The sequence below is a fragment of the Phodopus roborovskii genome, unplaced genomic scaffold, assembly GCF_943737965.1.
Source record: "Phodopus roborovskii unplaced genomic scaffold, PHOROB, whole genome shotgun sequence".
Classification (NCBI taxonomy): domain Eukaryota; kingdom Metazoa; phylum Chordata; class Mammalia; order Rodentia; family Cricetidae; genus Phodopus; species Phodopus roborovskii.
Window position 1 is genome coordinate 1,782,041 of NW_026125711.1, and position 23,798 is coordinate 1,805,838.

Sequence of the window (23,798 nt, forward strand, 5' to 3'; positions counted from 1 at the left end):
AATCCAAACACCCACTGTAGTTACTAGCTGACTAGCAAAGACTTTATACTGGCTTATACCTGTGTCTGAGTAGTCTTCTTTGGTGTTTACCCCCAAACATTTTTGGAGGCCCTGGTGGGATCCCTAGAGACCACAGCTTAAGATATCAGGGGTCTCAGAGTAGAGTGTGGTAGACAAGGATCTCCTAGGGGTGCATAACCTGAGATGCTCAAGGTCCCAAAAACTTCCTTTGATCAATTACTAGATAAAGTTTCAGAGGACTCTGACATCTCCACCTCAAAAGGAAACAAATTAGAAAGTCTTCAGAGGTGAGTCTGATTAAGGCACCTTCTGTTTGGACACAAAGGAGAAGTCAGACATAGCCACTGATCCAGTGTCTGGGAACCTGTGTGAGATGTCACCACATTCCTTCTCCAAGTTCAGTTGTATGAATGTGTGTGTGGTGGTGACCAGTCCTGGTTGTCTTTACTATAAGTCTCTCTGTGTATGTGCATTTCTATGTATCTTTCTATGTGTTTCTGTCAGTTCTGTTTATCTATATTGATCAATGGCTTTCATTGGTGAAAACCCCCTGGCTTAAGACCTGTGCTCCCTCCTGTTGGGGATCTAAGTACCTTTCAATCTTTCAGGTTGCCCAGAGGGGGGAAAATCTCCACCTATCCTTTTCCGGGAGCAGAGTCCTTAATGGATAAGAGGGCTGGACGACCCTCCCACTTCCATATAGGGACCACCCCTGACAGTGAGGAGGAGTCAAACTTGTTCATTGCTTGACTCCAGGGTCCCTTGTCATCTAAGAGGGATGCTCACAGTAGAAAGAAATATTTCCCATGTGGTGAGCTTACCCTCTGCTCTTAAAACTACATTAGGCAACCCTAGGGAAGAGGAAAGGAAAAAATTTTACTCATTCTTTCATGTTTTATGCTACATTTTCAACCAATGATGCTTATAAGTGAAAAACTCAAAACCCATCATTCTCCAATTAAAAACATAAGAAAAACTGTTCCCAGACCCAGGTAAGGGGATTGCTACCAGACAATACAGCCTGAACAGAACAAATTTCCTCTCTGTCCAACTGATCAAGGGGGCTTTAAACAATCTTTGCTAGATTCTTTTTAGATAGCTGTTAAAAAATTCCCTTTGGCATCCAGTCAGCCTCAAATTTTAGAAATTTTTTTAAAAAAATTTGGAGGTATTATTAGAGTTAGCTCAAAGTGTGTTTAACAACAAAGAACTGATTAGAACAAGGAAAGCCACTGTCACCTTCTCTGACTCTGATGATAAGACACAGGACACAGTTAGACCTACAGATAACCAGAAAATGTTGGTGTTTCATCATCTGTCAGAAGAATATCTCCTAGATGAAAATTCTGCTTCCAATCAAAAGATATGGTTGAACTATTTCTCACACCACCAACAAAGATTCCCAGGGATATGGACAGAAATCCCCACCCCACCCCCAGTACTGACCCAACACCAACTTCCTATAACTGTTCAGCTAACCAGTTCAGATCCCCCTGTCCATATTAAACAATACCCAATGACCCTGGACACAAAAGAGTAAATTGTAGTCTGTATTGTCTGGCTTGAAGAGACAGGCATCCTGGTCCCCTGCCAGTAACCCTGGAATATACTTCACCTGCCTCTGAAGACACCTGGGACCTCTGATTCTTCCAGAGAAAAAGGTGTACCCAGTCTTGAACCTGAATGATACATTCTTTAGCATCCTATTGGCAGAGGTGAGTCAACCCATCTTTGCTTTTATATGGACAGATTATAGCGGGTAACATACCTGGACCAGGTTGTCCCTGGGTTTAAAGATATTAGATGCTGACTTCCTGCCCTTCCATCAGAAGTTTCCTGAGAAAAACAGATTATGTTTTTGCTTGTGAGCCTAACCTTTAACAGTTGAGCCATCTCTCCAGCCTGGAAAATAGATAATTAAAGGCTACTGAGGGACCGCTTCAAAAGTTACAGACCTTGGGCTACCGAATGTCAGCAAAAAAAAAAAAAAAAAAAAAAAAAAAAAACAACAACAACAAAAAAAAAAAACTTTGTACATCAGGGACTACCTATCTTGGCTGCCAGCTGAGGAGAGGCAAAAGGAGCCTGTATGAGAGGAGGATTGTTGCCATCCTTCAGATCCTAACTCCAAAGTCTAAGAGACAGGTTCAATAGATACTAAGTGCCGCTGGATACTGCTCCCTCTGGATACTAGAGTTTGTGGAAATAGCAAGGCCTCTATGTACCAGCACAAAAAGGGGCACCAAGTCTCTAATCTGGACTGAGACTAAACAAAGGCATTTGAGGCTTTGAAAACAGCTCTAACTTCAGCTTCAGCCCTACCACTTCCAGATGTCTCAAAACATCCATTTTTTCCACCTGTTTCTGTCTAAGAAACAAAAGACAAAATGGGCTTTAAACCAAATGTTTGGGTCATGGAAACATCCTGGGACATGCTTGTCCAAATGATTGGACTCCGTAGCCACAGGATGACCATCTATCTAAGAGCTGTGGCAGCTACTGCTAGTTTAATAAAAGAAACCAACAAGTTAACTCTGGGTCAGGATCTTCTAGTCACAGTATCCCATGACATGGTTGAGACCTCCTCTGAGGAACACCAGAGCACTGGTTGTCTAATGCCTATGTGACCCAGTACCAGGTCTTACTCCTGGGCCACCCTCGAGTTCAGTTTGAGAAACCCACCGCCATCAATCCTGCTATCCTCTTGCCTGATGACAACCCACAGGTGCTAATCCATGAATGTCATGAGATGGAAGATGAAATCAGGTACCTGGGAGCTGCAGTAGTTACTTTAACTAAAGCAATTTGGAAACAAGTCAGGTACCCCATCCCAGAGAACAAAACTTATCAACCTGACCCATGCTCTCAGATGGGGAAAAGGAAAGTCCATCAACACATACACAGACTGTCACGATGATTTTACTACTGCACATGTCCACAGTATGATCACTAGAGAAAGGATTTCTCACCAAATGGGAGAAAGGACCTTAAAAGCAGAAAATAATCTTGGCCCTCCTAGAGGCTTTTTGGCTTTTCCTACAAATTGTTATCCTCCATTGCCAGGCCACTGACCTGGCTGTCCAAGAATAACCCTAAGATCCTAATATTCTGATGACATTCCCTAACCCAGTGCTGCCTGAGACTCCATGATAAAGAAGAAATTGAGAGCTCAAACCCACAGGATGATGGAGGACACCAAAGGGAAAGATCGTTCTCCAGAAACAACTGTCAGAACTCTGGTAACTGATTTCCACCAGGCTACTCATCTGTGACCCACACCAACTTTCAAAGTTTCTCAGCCCAAGGTGTGTTATACTTAGACTGGGCAGCCTATTATGGGACGACTCAGCCAGATGCCAGGTTTGTGCTCAAGTAAATGCAAAACAGAGAACACTTAACCAGGATGAGGTCCTAATGAGAGACCAACACCCACACAGAACTCTAGGACAACTGACTTTATTAAGGTCTGACCAGCCTGGGTAGGATACAAGTATGTGCTGTTGTTTCTGGGTGGGTATAACTGTTATCCTCCTGGTGTAAAATTGCTCAAATAGTAGCTTTAAAAACTTCCAGGAACTGGTCTCCTGATTTGGCCTTCCCCTAGCAATGGGGTCCAACAACGGCTCAGTTTTCATAGTCAAAACCTCTAAATTAATGGCTAAAGCTTTAGACTTAAAACATCATTGTGTATGCAGACCTCAAAGTACTGGGCAGGTAGAAAAAATAAACAGGATATTGAAAGAAACTTGATCAAAACTCTCATTAGAGTCCAACAAAGGATGGATAGGCTTCCTTCTTTTGCTTAGCCTGCTGCACCCAATATAGGGAGGGATTTACCCACTATGAGATAATGTTTGAAAGACCTCCTCAACTACTTCCCAGACTCAGAGACAAGCAGTTGTTAGAACTTTCTAATCATTCCATTAGCAAGTCACTACAAGACCTCCAATCCTCCACAATCTGAGAGACCTAGCAAACCTCAGTCTACCACCAGTTTCCTCTTGTTTGAATCTAGTAACACTGCCTGGGTCAAAAAGTTAGCCAAAGGTGCACTGAAACCAAATTGGAAAGGATTCTAGATGGTGATTCTCTCTATTCCTATGGCTATGAAGGTAGCTGGCATTATACCCTGGATCCACTTTGATATCCAGGTCAAGAGCAGAAGCTACGGACCACTATTTCAAATGGACTGTCTCAAAACTATGGATCCATTGAAATTAAGGTTTCATGGGGCCTGGGCCATTCCACTACCTGTCCCTCTACCACTTCTTGAATCTTGTGATTTATACTACAGATATGAATACAAGGTTCAACCCCCACTGCCCTCAGGTCTAGACTGGAAACTGAGGAAGACACATACAGGGAAAGTATTAGCTAGTGTGACTACAGACCAACAACCCATAATTCATCCTGACCTTTGCTCACTGATGCCCACTTTAAATGTCTTATTCTGTTAGAGAAAAGGAAAGATAGGAATTTATCTTCTGAGATAGGAATATAGAGTTTACAATTCTATGCATGCCCTACAGCTGGGCCCCCTAGTTTCCAGAAAAAGGGGAGTTTCCATTGTAAAGACTGGGGTTGTAAAACTGAGGTTTCCTGGAAAATTCCTTAAAAAAAAAAGATTGTGGCCTTTGAGAAACAGGAACATCCAGGAGAATCAGACTCCATGACACAGGAAGGGACCTGGGGGATAGAATTAATCACTCACAGCCAGAAATCAGCCAGGGTTGCGGTTATGCTTAGACTATACTAAATAGGGATGGGAACTAACCAGACTGTAAGCCTGTAATGGGGATAGCCCAGGTTAATGTTTGAGGACGATAAGGAACTAAAACATGTCTAGTATCCCAAATCTTTAACTTAGGCACTTCCCTTTATTCTGATACCTGCTATTCTATTCTGATTTATGGGTTAATTCTTCTGGATAACAGCAATATTACCAAGCCCCTGAGACTACTTACAGTGGTTTGACTAAATGTGCCTCTTCTGATGATTGCCAAACTAAGTAGACAGGTTGATCAGGACCTGGAGGTATTAGAACAACAATGAGAATCCTTTATAGGAATGATCGTACAAAATTGGAGGAGAACCTTAGACTTATTTCTCATGAGACAAAGGAAACTATGTCGGGCTTCAAGAGAAACCTGTTGTTTCTATGTTAATTGATCAGGGATAATTAAAAAGAGTTTGTCATAGTTAGGGAAAACCTCAAAAAAAAAAAAAAAAAAAAAGAAAGAAAGAAAGAAAAGAAAAGAAGGCATAAATCAAATAAAATCAAATAGTTGATAGCAGTCTCTGTTCTCTTGATCCCCTAGATCCTCTGTTAGCACTGACTTTGCCTTTAATTCTCATTCTGATTAGTTCAATAGAGGGGCCCTGAATCTTAAAATTTGGGACCAATTATGTATGAGTTCAGTAAAATTAGTGTTCCTTCAGACCAACTACATGTCTTTAGAGCAAGATGAGTCCACTGTTTGACTCATTCACTAAGACCTGTGGAGAAGGTAACAGGGCCCCAGACCTTAGCACAACTGATTCCATGATGGAAGTACCATTCAGGCTGTAAAACTCAGGGCATAAACAGCATTACCAGCCAAAATGAAAACAAAAATTCAATCCATCAAACGCCACAGTTGTGGGTAAGTCTAACCTTCTGTTTTAGCTTCTGTAGTTCTGCTTCTGGCTAACTGCTCTTTTTAACTGATGCAATGTCAACCCAAAACACAGCGCTTATGCTTAAAGACTCCTCCCAAGAAAGGCTCAGGTCTACATTGGGACCTTAAACACCCAGTATAGTTGCTGGCCAGCTAATGAAGACTTCCTATTTGCTCAAACCCATGTCCTACATTCCCACCTCGTGAGTATTTTACTCAGATCTGGACTTCCTAAATCAATTCAATTGGATAATGGCCTAGCAGTCATCTCTATTTAAAGTCACTCAGTTTGTTTGAAGGGCCTTAGTGGTACAATGGCACCCCCAAATTCCCTACCATCCCCAGTCTTCAGAAAAGGTAGAAAGAGCTAGTGGACTTATTAAGATATATCTGTCAAAACTGTATTCTGAACCTTACCTTCCTTGGACTTTTACTTTAAGCCCTAATTTGCATTCAGACCACACACTGAACATCCCCCTTCCTGACCCCATTTGAGTTAATGGATAGCCATCCTTTTCTTTGGTTCCTCTGGAACCACCCCCATTCCATGACTACTTACTTCTCTCACTCTCTTAAGACACCTTCTCTGGGAACATGTTGTTCTTGTCTTCCCTAACCCTCTACTGATCCTGTCACCCAAATGATTTTAAGACAAAGATCCTGCTAAGCTCCTTAATTTTATCTACTTTCCTTAGCCTATATCCATCTCAGCAGATTTTCACCAAGCTGGCAAATACCATCCAGGAATCTACCTCTGGCCCTGCAACTGCTAATGATGTTGCTACTATGTGAATCAATCCACCAAGTGAAAGAAAGAATTAAAAACTTACATGAACTGACAAGCTATAACCTCCAGGGACCAACTGTACTTGCAAGGATTCTTGCTATGGTTTTCCTGGGGCCTTGGCTTCTACCCCTCCTCAGCCCATTTTTCCTATGTTCTCATAATGATTGGCCCTTATCTTTTCTGGTTCCTTTAGATGAGAATTAGTGAAATAAACCAACAGTTAGTAAACCAGACAGTTCTGATGGAATTTCATTGGATCACCTACCATCAGCTGCTAGCTTGAGCCAGCTTTATGAGCCACCCCTTTAAGACCTCAATCAGCAGGAAGTAGCCAGAGGACTACTGTCACCCCTATCATCAACAAAAGGCTGAGATATTAGGTCCAAATTTGGCCTCCAAATCTGTAGCTCTCTGACCAGGTAAACAGAAGGACTGATATTGAGTAAACAGAAGCCTAAATTCAGTACCCTCAGGGATTTCACAAGGTGGGTGTCTGTTTACTGTGCAAGCATATCTGCTAAGACAGTTTTCTATTTACAAGGACCTCCCTTAATCAACCCCCAACATTCAACTTACTCAGGCAAGGACATCTAGTTCTTTGTACATCCCACCTTACTGACTTATAAAACATCTCCTTGCCTTTCCAACATTTTGCTTCTCTCTGCCCCCCCCCCACTCCCGGGAGATAAATTTGGCATTTTTATCCCCAACAAACATTTATTTCTACCCATGGAACTTACTCTGTAGACCAGGTTGGCCTCGAACTCACAGAGATCTACCTGACTCTGCTTCCCAAGTACTGGGATTAAAGGTGTGCATCACCATTGCCCAAAGAATTAGGCACAATTTGTAAGCAAAAAGAGCCCCTCGCAGTTTAGTTTAGGAGGCTGTAGGTTGTGGAGATGGGTGGGATCAGTTTGAGTGCCACAGGAATAGAGAAATGGAGTAATATACCTATCTCCCCTTGAGAAAAGACTGCATAATTGGAGGCAATATGAGGGAAATCATAATCCCTGGTGTTGCAGATAGGCTGGCTTATACAGGCTATCTGGTATACTTAGTTATCTCAGGTTGAGATCCCCATCAAGGATTAAAAGACCATGTTTGGCATTCCTAAGGGAACTGGGTACAAGAGAGGCAGTGTTTAATGCCCACTTCACCAGGCCTGATAGAACTGTACTCAAATGAGCATTAAGAAAACAGTTGAGGACTGGAGAGACAGCTTCATGATTAAGAATGCCTGCTTCCCTTCCAGAGGACCTGAGGTCAATTCCCTGAATTGGGTGGCTTACAACCACCTGTCAATTCAGCTTCAGGGGATATTATACTTCTTCTAAGCACTAGAGACACTGCCCTCATATGTGCACATACCTACACTGAGACACACATATGTAAGTATCGTTAGAAATAGAAAAGTTTTAAGAATAATGTTGATTGGGAAGATCCCTTTAATCTGGTATGAGTTTTTGCTGAGTGGTATTGCTGGGCCCCATAGTGAGATGAGACCTTTACAAGGTAAGAGGGGTACAGACACATCTAAATGGTTTAAATGACATGTAAATTGGATTCCGAAAGTTATAAAGTAACCAATTTTCTATGCCACTCATAGACATACGTGGCAAGATTTGTGTTGAGCCAGAATTTCTGGGGAAGAAAACCGATAGAAAGACAAATGCTATGGTAGTGAGCTTCTGAAAGGCTTTGGGAAATGAGCAACAGTTCACAAAAGATGTAAATGACAAAACACTGCTAGTAAAGATTAAACTTGGCCTAGGACTGGGCAGTCATTCTCCCTAGAATGTGTACATTTTTCCTCGGAAAGAAAGTATATACTGGGAGTGAACACTGTCTACTCAATCTGAGGCCTTTTCGGTATGCAGTTATGACCATTGGAAAGGGGAGTTGCAAGAGTGTAGCCCTAATCCCTCTTGGGCCTGATCTGAGTTGAATTACAAACGATAGCTCAATAGAAACGATGGAGGCAGGCAAATGATTAGGAAATCTATGGCAGCAGTAGTCCCCCAGGATGAGGAGAACTGACAGTTCACAGAAAATGGCTGTGCATTATAGATGGCTATATGGAATAGATTTTCCTGTCCATGATATTGCATTCAACATTATTTTTTAAAAAAATAATTGATAAAAGTCATAGGATGTGTCCTAGTTTGCTTTCCATTTGCTGTGAAAAAGTCAATGACTAAAAGCAAGTTGGGGAGGAAGGGGTTTATATGTCTTATACATCCCAAACATGGCCCATCATTGAAGGAAGCCAAGGCAGGAACCTGGAGACATGAATTGAAACACAGGTCATAAAAGAATGCTGCTTATTGGCATTCTCCTTAGGCTCATGTTCAGCTGTCTTTCTCCCACATGAGCTATTGCTCAAGAAAATCACTAAAACTATAGGCTAGATTGGGTGGTTTGAATGAGAATGGCCACAATAGGCTTATATATTTGAATGTTGGCTTGACAGTTGGTGGACTGTTGGGAAGGATTAGGAAAATTCTTTGTTTGAGAAAGAAAGTTCCTGAGGGTGGCCTTGAGGTTCCATAAGCCATTGCCAGGCCCAGTTTCCCTCCCTCCCTTCTTCCTTCCCTCCCTCTTCCTCTCTTCCTCTCTCCCTCTCTCCCACTCTCCCTACTCCCCTTCCTCCTTCCCTCCCTCCCTCCCATCCTCCTTCCCTCCTTCCCTCTCCCTCTCTCCCTCCCTCCATCACTCCCTCCCTCCCATCCTCAGTCCCTCCCTCCCATCCTCCTTCCCTCCTTCCCTCTCCCTCTCTCCCTCCCTCCATCACTCCCTCCCTCTATCCCTCCCTCTCCCTCTCTCTCCCTCCCTCCCTTGGTCCCTCCTTCCCTTCATTCCTTTCTCTGTACCTCCCTCTCTTCCTCCTTCCCTCCCTCCCTCTCCCTCTCTCCCTCACTCCTTCCCACCCTCAGTCCCTCCCTCCCTCCCTTCCTCCTCCCCACTCTCCCACCCTCCCACACTCAGTTGCTTCCTCCCTCCATTCCTCCTTCCCTCCCTCCCTCTCCATTTCTCCTCCCTCCCTCTATCCCTCCATCCCTTTCCCTCTCTCTCCCTCCCTCAGTCCCTCCTTCCCTCCATTCCTCACTCACGACCTCCCTCACTTCCTCCTTCCCTTCCTCCCTCTGACTCCCCCTCTCCCTCCCTCCCTCTCAGTCCCTCCCTACCTACCTTCTTCCCTCCCTCCTTCTCCCTCTCTCCCTCCCTCCCTCTATCCCTCCTTTCCTCCCTCTCCCTCTCTCCCTCCCGGCCTCCCTCCCCCCCTCTCCATCTGTCCCTCCCTACATCTATACCTCCCTCCCTCTCTCCCTCCCTCCCTCAGTCCCTCCTTCCATCCATTCCTTCTCTCTCTCCCTCTCCCTCCCTCCCTCCATTCCTCCCTAAGTCCCTACCTCTCTTCCTCCTTCCCTCCCTCCCTCTGCATCTCTCCCTCCCTCCCTTCCACCCTCAGTCCCTTCCTCCCTCCCTTCCTCCTTCCCTCCCTCCCTCTCCCTCCCTCCATCACTCCCTCCCTCTATCCCTCCCACCTTCAGTCCCTCCCTCCCTCAGTCCCTCCCTCATTCCATTCTTCCCTCAGTGCCTTCCTCCCTCTCTCCCTCACTCCATCTCCCTCTCTCCCTCCCTCCATCCCCTCAGTCCCTCCCTCCATTCATCCTTCCCTCCCTCTCTCCCTCCCTCCTTCCCTCCCTCTCCATCACTCCCTCCCTCCTTCTCTCCCTCCATCCCACCTTCTGTCCCTCTCTCCCTTCCTCAGTCTCTCCCTCCCTCTCTTCCTCCTTCCCTCCCTTCCTCTCTCCCTCCCTCCCTCCCACTCTCAGCCCCTCCCTCCCTCTCTTCCTCCTTCCCTTCTTCCCTCCCTCTCCCTCTCTCCCTCCCTCCTGCAGTCCCTCACTCTCTCCCTCCCTTCTTCATTCCCTCCCTCCCCCTCTCTCTGTCCCTCTCAACCTCAGTCCCTCCCTCCCTTCACAGCAATAGAACTAAGACACAGGCCTCTCTGATGGAACCAATTCCTTGACCTTTCTTCTTCCCAGACCTGTCTAGGTTTGTCTCAAGCTATGAAAATCTAACCAGCACAGGATCTTTTTCTGCTGTCAAACAGTTCCTTTTTCTATATTCTTAGCTGTTCAATTCTGATTGACACTTTCTTGAAGTGGACAGTGATGGCCCTTTAGCTATCTCAACCACCCTCTGTAAAAATGTTTCACATATACTGCTATCCCTTGAGTGTCTTATATATCTATAGAAACATTTGGGAAGACAATGAAAACAGCAGTTAAGGATGTTAAACAAAAATAACACCTATACATTCCAAAAAGCTACTTCTGGGTGCCATAATATTGCTACTGCTGTCAGGTTTAGTTTGTTACAGAAACATATTTGTTTTGAAATAGGCTATGTATCACAGAAACTCATAACCAGTTGGGTATGAGACATCTACATCACTCCTACCATCTCCGGAGATGGTAGAAACAATGTAAAAATCAGAGGAAGGAATTGACCATTGTGTATCTTTTTTTCACCATGTTGAAACATTCCCTCTTTGGGGGAGAACAGGAATTCATATGACTCAGGATACTAACAAAATTTAGAAGCCTCAGGAAATCCTGTGGAAGTCACAAGATTTCCAAAGACACTCACCCTACTCCCAAGATTGAAAATCAGGACACAATTGCTGAGAAAAGGCTACTCTCCAACTGACCAACCCCCGGGAACACAGTACCCATTAGTCATAACCCATGCTGTGGTAAGATTTGTGTTGGTACAGCTACCATTAAGTAGTCATTTATGCTTCTGTAAATAACCTCTCATCTGTGTTCCTATATAGAACTCCAATAAACTCACTGGTTCACTGAACCAGGTTTTGGTAAAATCATTTCTCTGATCTGTCATAAGTGCCCTATCTGGAGTAATAGAAATTGGCTTGATTCTTTTCAGGAAAAACTGCAATAAGAGACAAGTGAAGACACAGCCATAATGTGAGACTATATTATCTAGGGGAGAATTTCAAATGATTTGGAGTTCAGTTAAGTTTATTCACACACAGTTGGTGAAAGAAGAGCCACAGCGAGAAAGGACAAATTAAAATAAAGTATGATTTGGATGGGAGCCCTTTGGTGTGTGCTAATATTTTTAAACTGGTTTAAACAGGAGGTATGGTATCGTAATGGATAGTTATCAGAAACATGCTGTTACTAGCAATGATCACTGGTCAAAATGGGAAACAGTAACTGGGGTGTAAGTCTTTTTCATGGTTTGAAGCTATAGATGGGATATCAGAGCTTCCTAGATCACTTACATCAGACAGAATCCTAAGAATAAAGCCCACCATTCTGTGCTGTCACTGTTCTCTATAGAAACAGTGATGTCATGAGTTTTAAGTTCTAGTACCAGCTGGCAAGTAAGGCTTTAGGAGAGTATGGAGGGTTGAGGAAGGACATACCATCTTGAGGCAGACTGGAAGAGTCATCGCAGCATCCAAATTCTCCAGGAAAAAAACCATCCAAAGGTCCCAAATGATTGCCTACTGTGGTACTGCAAAGGTAGATGCTCCCTTTTAGCTAGGATGGGAGGTATCTCTTGTTAGTGGCTAAGGCAGCCTCTAGCTTTTACTTTTTATTTGGGATAACTAAGAATGACTTTGATCAAAGTGTCTTTCAACGTAAATCTAAAGATCTCTTGCCACATAACTCTGGTATTGTAGTGAGAAACTCAAAAAGAAGTAAACTGAACTGGGAAATACTTTTATTTATAAAAACTGGGAGCAATTCTGTCTGTGAAGTCTGCCCCAAGCTGGTAATCAGTGTGATTAGCTTATTCTCAAAGTCTAGTAGGAAAAGGAATGGATACTTGATACTGGGAGGTTTTCAACTGTGTAAAATGTTATAAAATCCATGTGCTCCACAAGGCAGAATGAAAATTTGTCCTACATGTTGGCAGCTTAGCATACTTTGGATATGAAAAGGTTACTGAGTTTTCCAGGTGTGCCATGCCTTTGCTCAGGTTGTGACAGCACTAGGTATTATGACCCAACAAAGCCCCTCATCATACCCCAGGGCCAGAACCAGCAGGGAACAGCTTGGCCCATCAGTCTGGTCTAACAGCTGACCGGGGTAGCAGCCAGCTGCCAGTGCCTAAGAACTTGGCACTGCCCACTTCCATCTAAAGGGGCATATCTCCCTTCTGGGTGGCACATATTCAGTCAAAGGTCCAAAAGAACTTCATCATCAAGGTAATGAGTATACATTTTACTTTTTACATATTTTTACAAGTTCTAAATCTTACAAGGGATCTCTTAGCCTCTGACTGATTTTGAAGCTAGTTGTTGTTCACTAGCTCTTCAAAAAAGAAACCCTCTCTTCTGAGGGTTTAGGAAGCCCTCATTTATGAGCTTCTCAAAGTTTCAAAGTTTTGTAGAGTTTGTTGATTAGAAACATCTTGATCTAGGGAAGTGATCAAGATGAGTATGGTGTAAGAAGATAGTCACTAGATAAACTTTTTTTTAAAAAAGTGAAGCCAAGAGAAGACGAGGAGAAAGAGGAAGATGGGGAAAGAGGAGAAAGGGGGAAGAAGGGAAGGAAAGAGAAGGGAGGGAGAAAGAAGAGAGGGGAAAGGAAGAGGGATGAAAGAGGGACAGTTGTAGATGGGGAGAAAGAAGGAGGGAGTTAAGAAGGGGACAGATAGGGGAGAGAAGAGTAGAAAGGTTAGAGAGAGGAAGGCAAATAGAGAAGGGAAGGGGAGGGAGGGGTTTAGAAGGAGGATGGTAGGTGGAGACAGACGGAATGGGAGAGAATAGAGTTGAGGGAAGGGAGGGAAGAGAGAAGAGGGGAGGGAGAGGGAGGGAGGGGAGAGGGAGGTTGAAGAGAAGGAGAAACAGGGAGGGAAGATGGAGGTGGGAGGGGAGGAGGAAGGAAGGGTAAAGGGAGGAAGAAGGGGATGGAAGAAGGATGAAGAGGGAGGAGGGGAGGGAGGAGGGAGCAAGGATAGAGAATAAAGGGAAGGAGGGGAAGAGGGAAGGGAGGATTGAGGGAACATAGGAGGAGGGGAGGGAGGAGGGAGCAAGGATAGAGAATAAAGGGAAGGAGGGGAAGAGGGAAGGGAGGATTGAGGGAACATAGGAGGAATGAAGAGAGGGAGGAGGGAGAATGAAGAGAGGGAGGATGGGGAGAAGAGGGGAGGAAGGAGGGATGAAGAGATGGAGGATAGATGAGAAGGAGGAGGGAGGGAGGAAGGAGAATAAAGGAAGGGAAGAGGGAGGGGAGTATTGAGGGAAGTGAGGAGGGATGAAGAAAGGGAGGGGGATGGAAGGGAGGGAGGAGGAAGAATCAAGGGAAGGAGGAAGGAGTAGAGGTAGGAAGATAGTGAAGAGGGAGGGAGGGGATGAAGAGAAGGGAGGAGGGAGAATAAAAGGAGGGTAGAGGAGGATGGAGGGAAGGGAGGAGGGATCAAGGGAGGAGGGATGAAGGGAGGAGGAATGGAAGGGAGGAGGGGTGAGAGGGAGGAGGGAGAATAAAGGGAGGAGGAATAAAGGGAAGAGGGAGGGGAGGATGGAGGGAAGGGAGGAGGAGTCAAGGGAGGAGGGACAAAGGAGGAGGGTGAGGGAGGAGGGAGAATAAAGGAAGGGAAGAGGAAGGGGAGGATGGAGGGAAGGGAGGAGGGATCAAGGGAGGAGGGACAAAGGAGGAGGGTGAGGGAGGAGGGAGAATAAAGGAAGGGAAGAGGGATGGGAGGATGGAGGGAAGGGAGGAGGGATCAAGGGAGGAGGGACAAAGGAGGAGGGTGAGGGAGGAGGGAGAATAAAGGGAGGGAAGAGGGGGGATGGAGGGAAGGGAGGAGGGACCAAGGGAGGAGGGACAAAGGAGGAGGGTGAGAGGGAGGAGGGAGAATAAAGGAAGGGAAGAGGGGGGAGGATGGAGGGAAGGGAGGAGGGATCAAGGGAGGAGGGACAAAGGAGGAGGGTGAGGGAGGAGGGAGAATAAAGGGAGGGAAGAGGGAGGGGATGGAGGGAAGGGAGGAGGGATAAAGGAGGAGGGTGAGAGGGAGGAGGGAGAATAAAGGGAGGGAAGAAGGAAGGGGAGTGGAGATAGGAGGGATGGGATGGAGGAGGGAGAATAAAAAGGGAAGATGGAGGGGAGGAGGAGTGAAAGGGAGGAGGGAAAAGGTAGGGAAGAGGGGGAGGATGGAGGGAACGGAAGAGGGTGAAGAAAAGGAGGAGGGATGGAAGGAAGGAGGGGTGAAAGGGAGGAGGGAGAATAATGGGAGGAAAGAAGGGGAGGATAGAGGGAATGGAGGAGGGACCAAGGGAGGAGGGAAAGTCAAGGGATGGAAGAGGGAGTGGAGATGGTAGGAAGACAGTGAGGAAGGATCAAGAGAGGAGGGATGAAGTGAGGGAGGAGGGAGAATCGGAGGCAAAGGGAGTGGAGGAGGGAAGAAGTGAGGAGGGAGGGAAGAGGGAGGGAAGAGGGAGAGGCAGGAGGGGATGGAGAGGGAGGATGAAGAATGGAAGGAAGGAGAAATGAAGAAGAATGGAGAGGGGAAGAGATGGAGGGGAGGAAGTACAGAGAATGTTTAGAGGAGGAAGAATGGAGGGAGGAGAGAATAGGAAGAAGGGAAGGAGAGATGGAGGGTGGAGGAAGGAAAGGGGGAGGAAGAAAAGAGGGAAGGGAGAGAGAAGATGAAGGTTGAAGAGGGGGAGCTGGAGGAAAAAATAAGAGATGAAGGAAGAAGAGAAGGGATGGGGATAATGAGGGATGAGTGAGAGATAGAGGGAGCAAGGGAAAGGGGAGGAGTGAGGTTATGGAGGGAGAGGGAGAGTTTCAAAGGAAGTAGAGAGGGAGGAACAAGGGATAGGGAATGGCATAAGGATAGAAGGATGAAGAGGAGGAAGGATGAAGGAAAATGAAGTAGGGTGAGAGGCAGGAGGGAAGGAAGGGATGACAGCAAAAGTAGGGAGAGGGGGAGAAGAGGGAGGCAGACCAGAGGAAGGAAGGCAGAAGGAGGGAAGAAAAGAGGGGGCAGAGGGAAAGAACAGACTAAGTTTGAAGAGCTAGAGAGAAGAGGAAAGATCTCATAATCATAACCCAAAGGAGAAGAAAACATATTTTATACGTGTGTAAAATGAATTCCACGGCCCTCTGATACTTAGGAGAAGAAAATTATCCTGCTAAATTCTGGAGAAAATACAATTCAAGTCCCAGACACCAAAACAGCCAAACATTTAGTTGGGTAGACATAAATCACTACACATAACCCTTAGTCTCTAGGCTTAAATTTGCTTCCTCATGCACCGCTTTGCCTGCTGGTGTCTTCTCAAGACAACGTGATAGTACCGTAGTTTAAAATACTTAGTATGGTAAGTAAAAAGAAGGAGACCACATATTTTGATAAGTTATTGATCCTGTGCCTTAAACATTTCAATATCATTCCTTACTTTCAGAAGTTTTATTTAAATTGCCTTCATTTTATAAACCACATATAAGAATTTCACATTTCTTTTGCTTCTTCCTGAAGATGTCTGACGATATTGACTGGTTACACAGCCGCAGGGGCGTGTGCAAGGTAGATCTTTACAGCCCAAAAGGACAACAAGATCAGGACCGAAAAGTGGTAAGATACAAACTGGCTCCAAGGAGCATAAAATTTTTCCATATGTGTATAGATACACTGGAGCCCAAGGTAAACTCATGGAAACTGATATGTAGCTTCTTCAAGCATCAAAACACAGTAAGAACATTCAGAGGCCAGAACACATGTACATTACACAGCAGTAAATCAGAGGAGGGGCAGAGTGGGGAGTGAAGTAAGTCAACTAGAGAGGGGAGGGAGGAATATGAAGGGAGGGAGTAGCTTGCAGGGAGGGATGAGTCAGGAGAGGAGGGAGGGGCCTAAAGGGGAGGGGCTTAAGGGAAGGAGCCTAAAGAAAGGGAGGGGCCAAAGATGGGAAGGGACTAAGAGTGGAGGAATCTATGAGGGAAAGGGGAGATGCCTAAGCAGAGGGAGGAGCCTAAGAGGGAGGGGCCTGATGGGGAGGGGTCTAAAAGTAGAGAAGCCTATGAGAGGGAGGGTTCTAAAGGGAGGGGCCTAAACAGGGGAAGGAGCCAAATAAGGAGGGGCCTGATAGGGGAGAGTCTAAGAAGGGAGAAACCTATGAGGGGAGGGGCCTAATGGGGGGGGCCTAAGCAGGGAGGGTTCTAAGAGGAGACTTGTAGGAGGGGCCTGAGGGTGGAGCCTAGGCAGAGGGAGGAGCTTAAGAGGAAGGGGCCTGGTGGGAGGGGCTTAATAGGGGGAGGGGTATAAGAGGGAGGGGCCTAAGTGGAAAGGAGGAGTGGTGGTTGCTTAGTAACAAGCTTCTATTACCTAATACCACTTAAGTCATAATGTTTAGCTACTACTGGGTGGTACTGAGTCCATCCAGGAGGTCAAATTACTTTAACAATTTCATACTGTTTCCCAGATTTTAACTATTTGGATAGTGATTCATATTTTCATCAAGTACCCTCCATTTTATTAGTTACTTGATATATGATTTTATAGCATTAAAACTGATTATATTTAAACATGACCATCACCCTAACCAATATTATTTGTAGCACTACAGGCTACATATTCTACTACAATGTACCTATTAAAAACAAAAATGTTTACCCTGTGTACTACTAAAACATTTGATATAGTCGACAGTAAAACATCATATCTTGAGAAAGACTAAAAATGACCTAATGAAGTTGGGGGAATTCAAATTCTGGCACAAAATCAGCATTTTTACTTGTGCTGGTTGGGTCATGCTGTCTCAGGTTTTTTTAGTCAATATTTACGGATATTTTCTTTTGGACCACTATTTTCTTGTGTGCCACATTCTGCTTAGAAATCAGAATTTTCACAAGAATTACGTGATGTAAGGGCTATTATCTTCAAGAAAGAAATTATCCTTCCTTCAAGGGAGCTTATCTAAATTTGCCTTTATAATTTTATGCAGATATGCTTTGTGGATGTGTCCACCCTGAATGTGGAAGATAAAGATTCCAAGGTGGGTGTCTCCTGTTTCAAGTTGAAGAGGGTGAAAAATGAATGAGAAAGGTTTTCTGTGAAGTATGGCGAAAGGGAAAGGGTGAGAGAGGGAGAAAGGGATGCCTGTGGAAGGCCCAGGGCATCTGGCTCTGATAACAATTTTGATTTAAAAGTCACTTAATCAGTGGTTGGGCTAAATAAAAGCATGGATACACATAATCAGTCCAAAAAGGTGGTAAGTAACAGATGGCCCGAACCTGATAATCTTGAGTGTCAGCAGAGGACAAATTAGCACTTTGGGGAAATAATCTTGTCTCATTCTTCAAACTTTTGTAGCAGTGAAACCCTACCTCTTCTGGAGAAACAAAAGGATGATGGAAGATATGACCTTTCTGCTTTGAAGTTGCAGCCTAAGGGATGGAACAGCTTGGATAAATCTCAAAAATCAACTTTTCAATAAAAGTTCACCTTTTAATTCCACAGGGTGCTGCTGGTTCCAGGTCTGAAGGCGAATTAAATCTGGAGAATCTGGAAGACAAAGAAATTATTGTGATCAAGGACACTGAAAAGCAAGACCAGTCTAAGGTGACATAGCCTCTAAGGTTCTCTCACACCTAATTTCTAGGGCCCACTTATTAAGTCTAAAGACTCTGGGTTAGAGACTGTAAGGAAATGATGGTCCAATAGATTCACCGACCAGGAACACATGACATTCTAGAAAACAAAGGACTAAGTTCAGTGCCATGGTAAGTTCCACATGTATGTATTTTTAAATGGTGTTCATTAATCAAAAAGGTTCAGAATACCTCCTTTGACTACTCCAAACAGAACCTTGTTATCCCTGTTCTAAGAAAGAGGTACACTTAGTATTGACCTTGCTTACTTGTACTGTGTTCATGTGTCTCATATTGCCCACCATTCATAAGGAACAAAGATATGGAACAGAGAAAACACATAACCAAGAATTTGAGTACCTGAGAGATTACATACACAAGTTACTGAAAAGGTTCAAATTAGAAGCAACAGGACTTAACTATGGTCATACCCCAAATCCATTTGTTTTTGTGTATTTCTAATTATAGCTGTTAGGCTCATAGTTTAGAGAGGGTACCGAAACACACCCACATTCCTACAACCCTGGGATGATTGGTAATGCAAAGAATATTTGGCTTTCATGCAAACAAGTCAAAGACTTTCTGTTGTCTGTCTCAAGACTCATATGTTATAAACAAAACCTCATTTATAGTCTCAGACACATTTGAAATAAGACCAGTGGCCCCAAACAAAGTAAAACGACTTATAGAACATGCTTCAAAGTCTTAAGAAAGGTACTTCTTGGGGATGGAGAGACTCCTCAGAGGTTAAGAACATTCACTGACAGCTCTTCTAGAGAACCCAGGTTTGATTCCCAGCACCCACGTGGTGCTGCAACCCCCGTTCCAGGGGCTCTGACTCACGTTCCTGGCCATACACATGAAAAAAATATATAAAAATAGTTTTAAAAAGAAAAATAATGGTACAAATTAATACCTGGTATTTCTATTTAGAAGAGCAGCTTAGGTTTCCTACACCTTGTAGATTACCTTGATAATAACTTAAGCCTAGTTTAAAAAAATATATGAAATATATCCATGGATTCAGTAAAATAAGAGGAGGTAAAACAGAGTCAAGGAGGACAGCATTTCTTAATGTATTGAACTTCTGCTTATACATTTATATAGATATGAACATACACAATCACAATGATAAATTTAAAAATATAAAAATATAAAACCAAAGCATTCATCTGTCTACATATATGCATTTAAAGTAGCTTGTACAAGCAAAGTCACACTAGCTACATGTCACATTTATAAACACATACATGAACTGATAAAAATGAGTGAGCTTTACATATACTTAACCATGCAGTCAGATGCACTGATGTACCCACATGTGGCAAACATAAAGACTCACATTTACATTAATACATGCTATGTATAAACAGATACTAAGAAACATTAACACATATAACCCTTGACCAGAACACAGTGACCCTAACAAATTCAGATATTGACATACACATTTATAAATGCATATGGAAAGATCTATGTGACCATACACAATCGTGACTGGCATGCATACATACATACAGTAACATATTCACTAACATATTTGTTTGATACTTTGATACACACATTGACATAAATGCAGTTATATACCTACTTGTGTTATTCACAATACATTCACAATACATTTAAACACCCAGAATATGTGTAACATTTTTATATATTAAATACTTAGACTTTATAAAAGTAGAATAAACTAATAATTAACATAATGGCATGCAATTTTTATTTTTAAACATTAACATACTATTGGTGAAAATATGGATTTATAATTCAACACATCTCTAGCTACATAATTAATAGTAAATATATTATTGAAATTGACATATTCAGACATAGTGTCATATACAAGTGTATTTTTCCATTCATCAGTATGTAGAAAATGCTTGCTTGTGTTGGCTTACACAGTAGACATGCACAGTACATACATACTCATATGAAATTGGCAAACGCATGGGTAACACTTGTAGTTAAGTCTACAAACATTTATACTATACACACTCTGAGATTTGTTTCTATGTGTTTGAATATTCATTAATGGATAGTATTAGACACTAATAAAATCAGTCAAATCTCTAATCTGTATTACTTAGAATCTAATAACAAAATAAAAGGGCAGAGTAGGCTACACAAACTCTAAAAAAATGCTTATGGAGAGGTGTTCTTCTTTTTCTAGACGGAGGGTTCTGTGTGCCTTTTCAAACAAGCTCCGTCCGATCCCATAAGTGTCCTCAATTGGCTCCTCAATGATCTCCAGAAGTATGCCTTGGGGTTCCAACATGCATTAAGCCCCTCAGCCTCTAGCTGTAAACATAAAGTGGGAGACCTAGAGGGTGAATATCACAAAATACCCTCTGAAAACTGCTACAGTGTGTACGCTGATCAACTAAATTTGGATTATATAAACAAAGGACCTCAAAGCCTACGCCTAGAAATGGCGGCATCCAAAAACACCAACAATAACCAAAGTCCCTCAAATCCTGCAGCCAAATCTCCTAGCAATCAAAGGTCAGTTGCCACCCCGGATGGAGAATGCTCTATGGACGATCTTTCCTTCTATGTCAACCGATTGTCTTCTCTGGTAATTCAAATGGCCCGAAAGGAAATCAAGGACAAATTGGAAGGTGGAAACAAATGCCTCCATCATTCAATGTATACATCCACAGGAGAAAAGGGAAAAAACAGCCCCCGAAGCGCTGTCAGCAAAATTGCTTCTGAGATGGCCCATGAAGCTGTAGAACTGACCTCAGCAGAAATGCGTGGCACTGGGGAAGAATGCAGGGATGGCCGGAAAACCTTTCTGTATAGTGAATTATCTAACAAAAACAAGTGTGGAGAGAAGCAGATGTGCCCAAAAGATAGCAAAGAATTTGCAGATTCCATCAGCAAGGGGCTTATGGTTTATGCAAATCAAGTGGCATCTGACATGATGGTCTCTGTTATGAAAACTTTGAAAGTGCACAGCTGTGGGAAGCCAATTCCAGCTTGTGTGGTCCTGAAGAGGGTACTTTTAAAGCACACCAAGGAAATTGTGTCTGATTTGATTGATTCATGCATGAAGAACTTGCATAACATAACAGGGGTCCTGATGACAGATTCAGACTTTGTTTCTGCTGTCAAGAGAAATCTTTTCAATCATGGAAAACAAAATGCAGCGGACATCATGGAGGCCATGCTAAAGCGTCTGGTCAGTGCTCTTCTTGGTGAGAAGAAGGAGACTAAATCTCAGAGTCTGGCATATGCAACCCTGAAAGCTGGAACTCATGATCCGAAGTGCAAGAATCAGAGCCTTGAATTCTCAGCTATGAAAGCTGAGATGAAAGGAAAAGATAAATGCAAAGGGAAAACAGATCCATGTGGCAAGTCACTGACAAGTGCTGAGAAAGTCAGCGAACATATCCTCAAAGAGAGCCTTACTATGTGGAACCAGAAGCAAGGAAACCAGGGCAAGACAACTAACAAAGTGTGTGCCAGTAAAGATGAGAAGAGAGAAAAGATCAGTCCTTCCACAGATTCACTGGCCAAAGATCTGATTGTCTCTGCCCTTATGCTGATTCAATACCATCTGACCCAACAAGCGAAGGGCAAAGACATATGTGAAGAGGAGTGCCCTGGTTCCTCCATGGGATATATGTCCCAAAGTGCACAATATGAGAAGTGTGGAGGTGGCCAAAGTGCTAAATCACTCTCAATGAAGCATTTTGAAAGCCGTGGAGCTCCTGGACCATCCACATGTATGAAGGAAACTCAACTGGATTCCCAGAAGCTGGATATGTCAAACATGGTTCTGTCACTGATTCAGAAACTTCTTAGCGAGAGCCCTTTCAGCTGTGATGATCTACCTGAAAGTGAGAATAAGCGTTCTGATGCTAAACCAAGCAAAGCAGCTCCCATGTCCAAGAGACCTGAAGATCAATGCCCAGACAATCCAGAACTGGACTTCATCAGTGGGATGAAGCAAATGAACCGTCAATTTATAGACCAACTGGTAGAATCTGTGATGAAACTGTGCCTCATCATGGCTAAATACAGCAACAATGGAGCAGCCCTAGCTGAGCTGGAAGAACAAGCAGCCCAGGCCGGTGGTAGCTCCAGATGCGGTCGTGAAGGTGCAATGTCACAGTACCAAGATGCTCCTGGCCCTGAAGTTATTGTCAACAATCAGTGCTCTACAAGTAACTTGCAGAAGCAGCTGCAGGCTGTCCTGCAATGGATTGCAGCCTCTCAGTTTAACGTGCCCATGCTGTACTTCATGGGAGACGATGATGGACAACTAGAGAAGGTAAGAAATACACTAAGGCTCAACAAATTAAAGGTAGTATGGGTGGATGTGGGCAAGATATTACTCATGTAACCACATTCTCTATCTCTATGCACACACAGGCACACACACGCACACACACACACATACAACTGCAGTTCCCATATCAGATAGATTCCAGAGAAATCACATATAGGAGCTGCAACAAAACCATGAGATTCTCCTTACGCCCATGTCATAGGTTTTTTTAAGGGATGAAGAGTAACAACATTCAGCACAGACTAACTTGAGGGTCTGTGACCTGGTGAGAAGTACTTAAGGAAGAAAATGGTAGGAATGTCAGCAGCCTCCAAGTCTGGATCTGTGACGACTTTAACCCAGTAGACAGGCACTTCGCCCAGTGGGTCCTCTTTTTAAAAAGTATCAGATTACTCAGACTAACTCTGCTCTCTCCATAGCTCCCTGAAGTTTCAGCCAAGGCAGCAGAGAAAGGGTACAGTGTTGGAGATCTTCTTCAGGAGGTCATGAAGTTCGCCAAAGAACGACAACTGGATGAAGCCGTGGGCAACATGGCTAGAAAGCAACTGCTAGACTGGCTTCTCGCTAACCTGTAAGCCGAGAACTCCTTTGACTCTCCTCCATCGTCCTCTCCCCGGCAGCAATTCCACCCCAGCTGGAGCCACCCTCACCATCAGGCTGGTGAACTGCACAACTGTGATCACATTTACCAATACATCTGAGCAGTTGCACTGTGAAAATACTGGGTGCCCTCCCTGGGCAACATGAATAAAAAAAAAATTCAAAAATGTGTCATTTTCTTGATCAGATATATTGGAGGGAAGGGAGGGGAAATGGGTTCCTTTCCGTGGTTGGTGATAGTGTTGGATTTGTGTCCAGATACCACTCTGAGCTATTTCCTAAGCACCCAAGACACAAGGTCCCTAAGTGGTCTGTTTCAACAAAACCTCCCGTCGATTTAGAATATTGTCATCTACAACCTTGTTTCTGTTCAAATAGAAAATTAGATAATACCCTTCCTAATACCAGGCTTATATCTTTCTTAGTCTTTGGTAAGAGTGTAAAGATACACTTGTTTAAAATACACACACACACACACACACACACACACACACACGAGCACATACACAGACATTCATAGATGCACACAAGACACAGAGACACACACAGAGACACACACAGAGAGACATACAGGCATACACAAACAAAAACACATAGAGACACATAATAGACATACACGGACAAAGGCACGTGCACCCATGCATGTGTGCACACGTGCACACACACACACACACTACACATGGCTAAATACTGAGATCTGATTTTCCAATTTCAGTTGATCAGACTTACTGTTCACTAATCTGAAAGAAAAACAGTCCAAGAATATGAAGTTAAAAGATGGTAAATTGCCCTTCTATGAT

General features: G+C 43.8%; 1 protein-coding gene across 2 annotated transcripts; it reads left to right on the plus strand.

Moving 5' to 3' along the window:
* Positions 1-11,860: 11,860 nt before the first annotated feature.
* Akap4 (A-kinase anchoring protein 4) lies at positions 11,861-23,164 on the plus strand. Of its 2 annotated transcripts, none has more exons than XM_051178516.1 (6): positions 11,861-12,026; positions 15,994-16,089; positions 17,459-17,509; positions 17,974-18,075; positions 20,275-22,380; positions 22,818-23,164. In XM_051178516.1, the coding sequence occupies exons 1-6, from the start codon at positions 12,000-12,002 to the stop codon at positions 22,971-22,973; spliced, it is 2,538 nt and encodes an 845-aa protein (XP_051034473.1). In that variant the 5' UTR covers positions 11,861-11,999; the 3' UTR covers positions 22,974-23,164. The 2 variants fall into 2 exon arrangements, with proteins under 2 accessions (XP_051034473.1, XP_051034474.1); XM_051178517.1 differs by lacking the exon at positions 11,861-12,026 and adding an exon at positions 12,548-12,715.
* Positions 23,165-23,798: the final 634 nt, after the last annotated feature.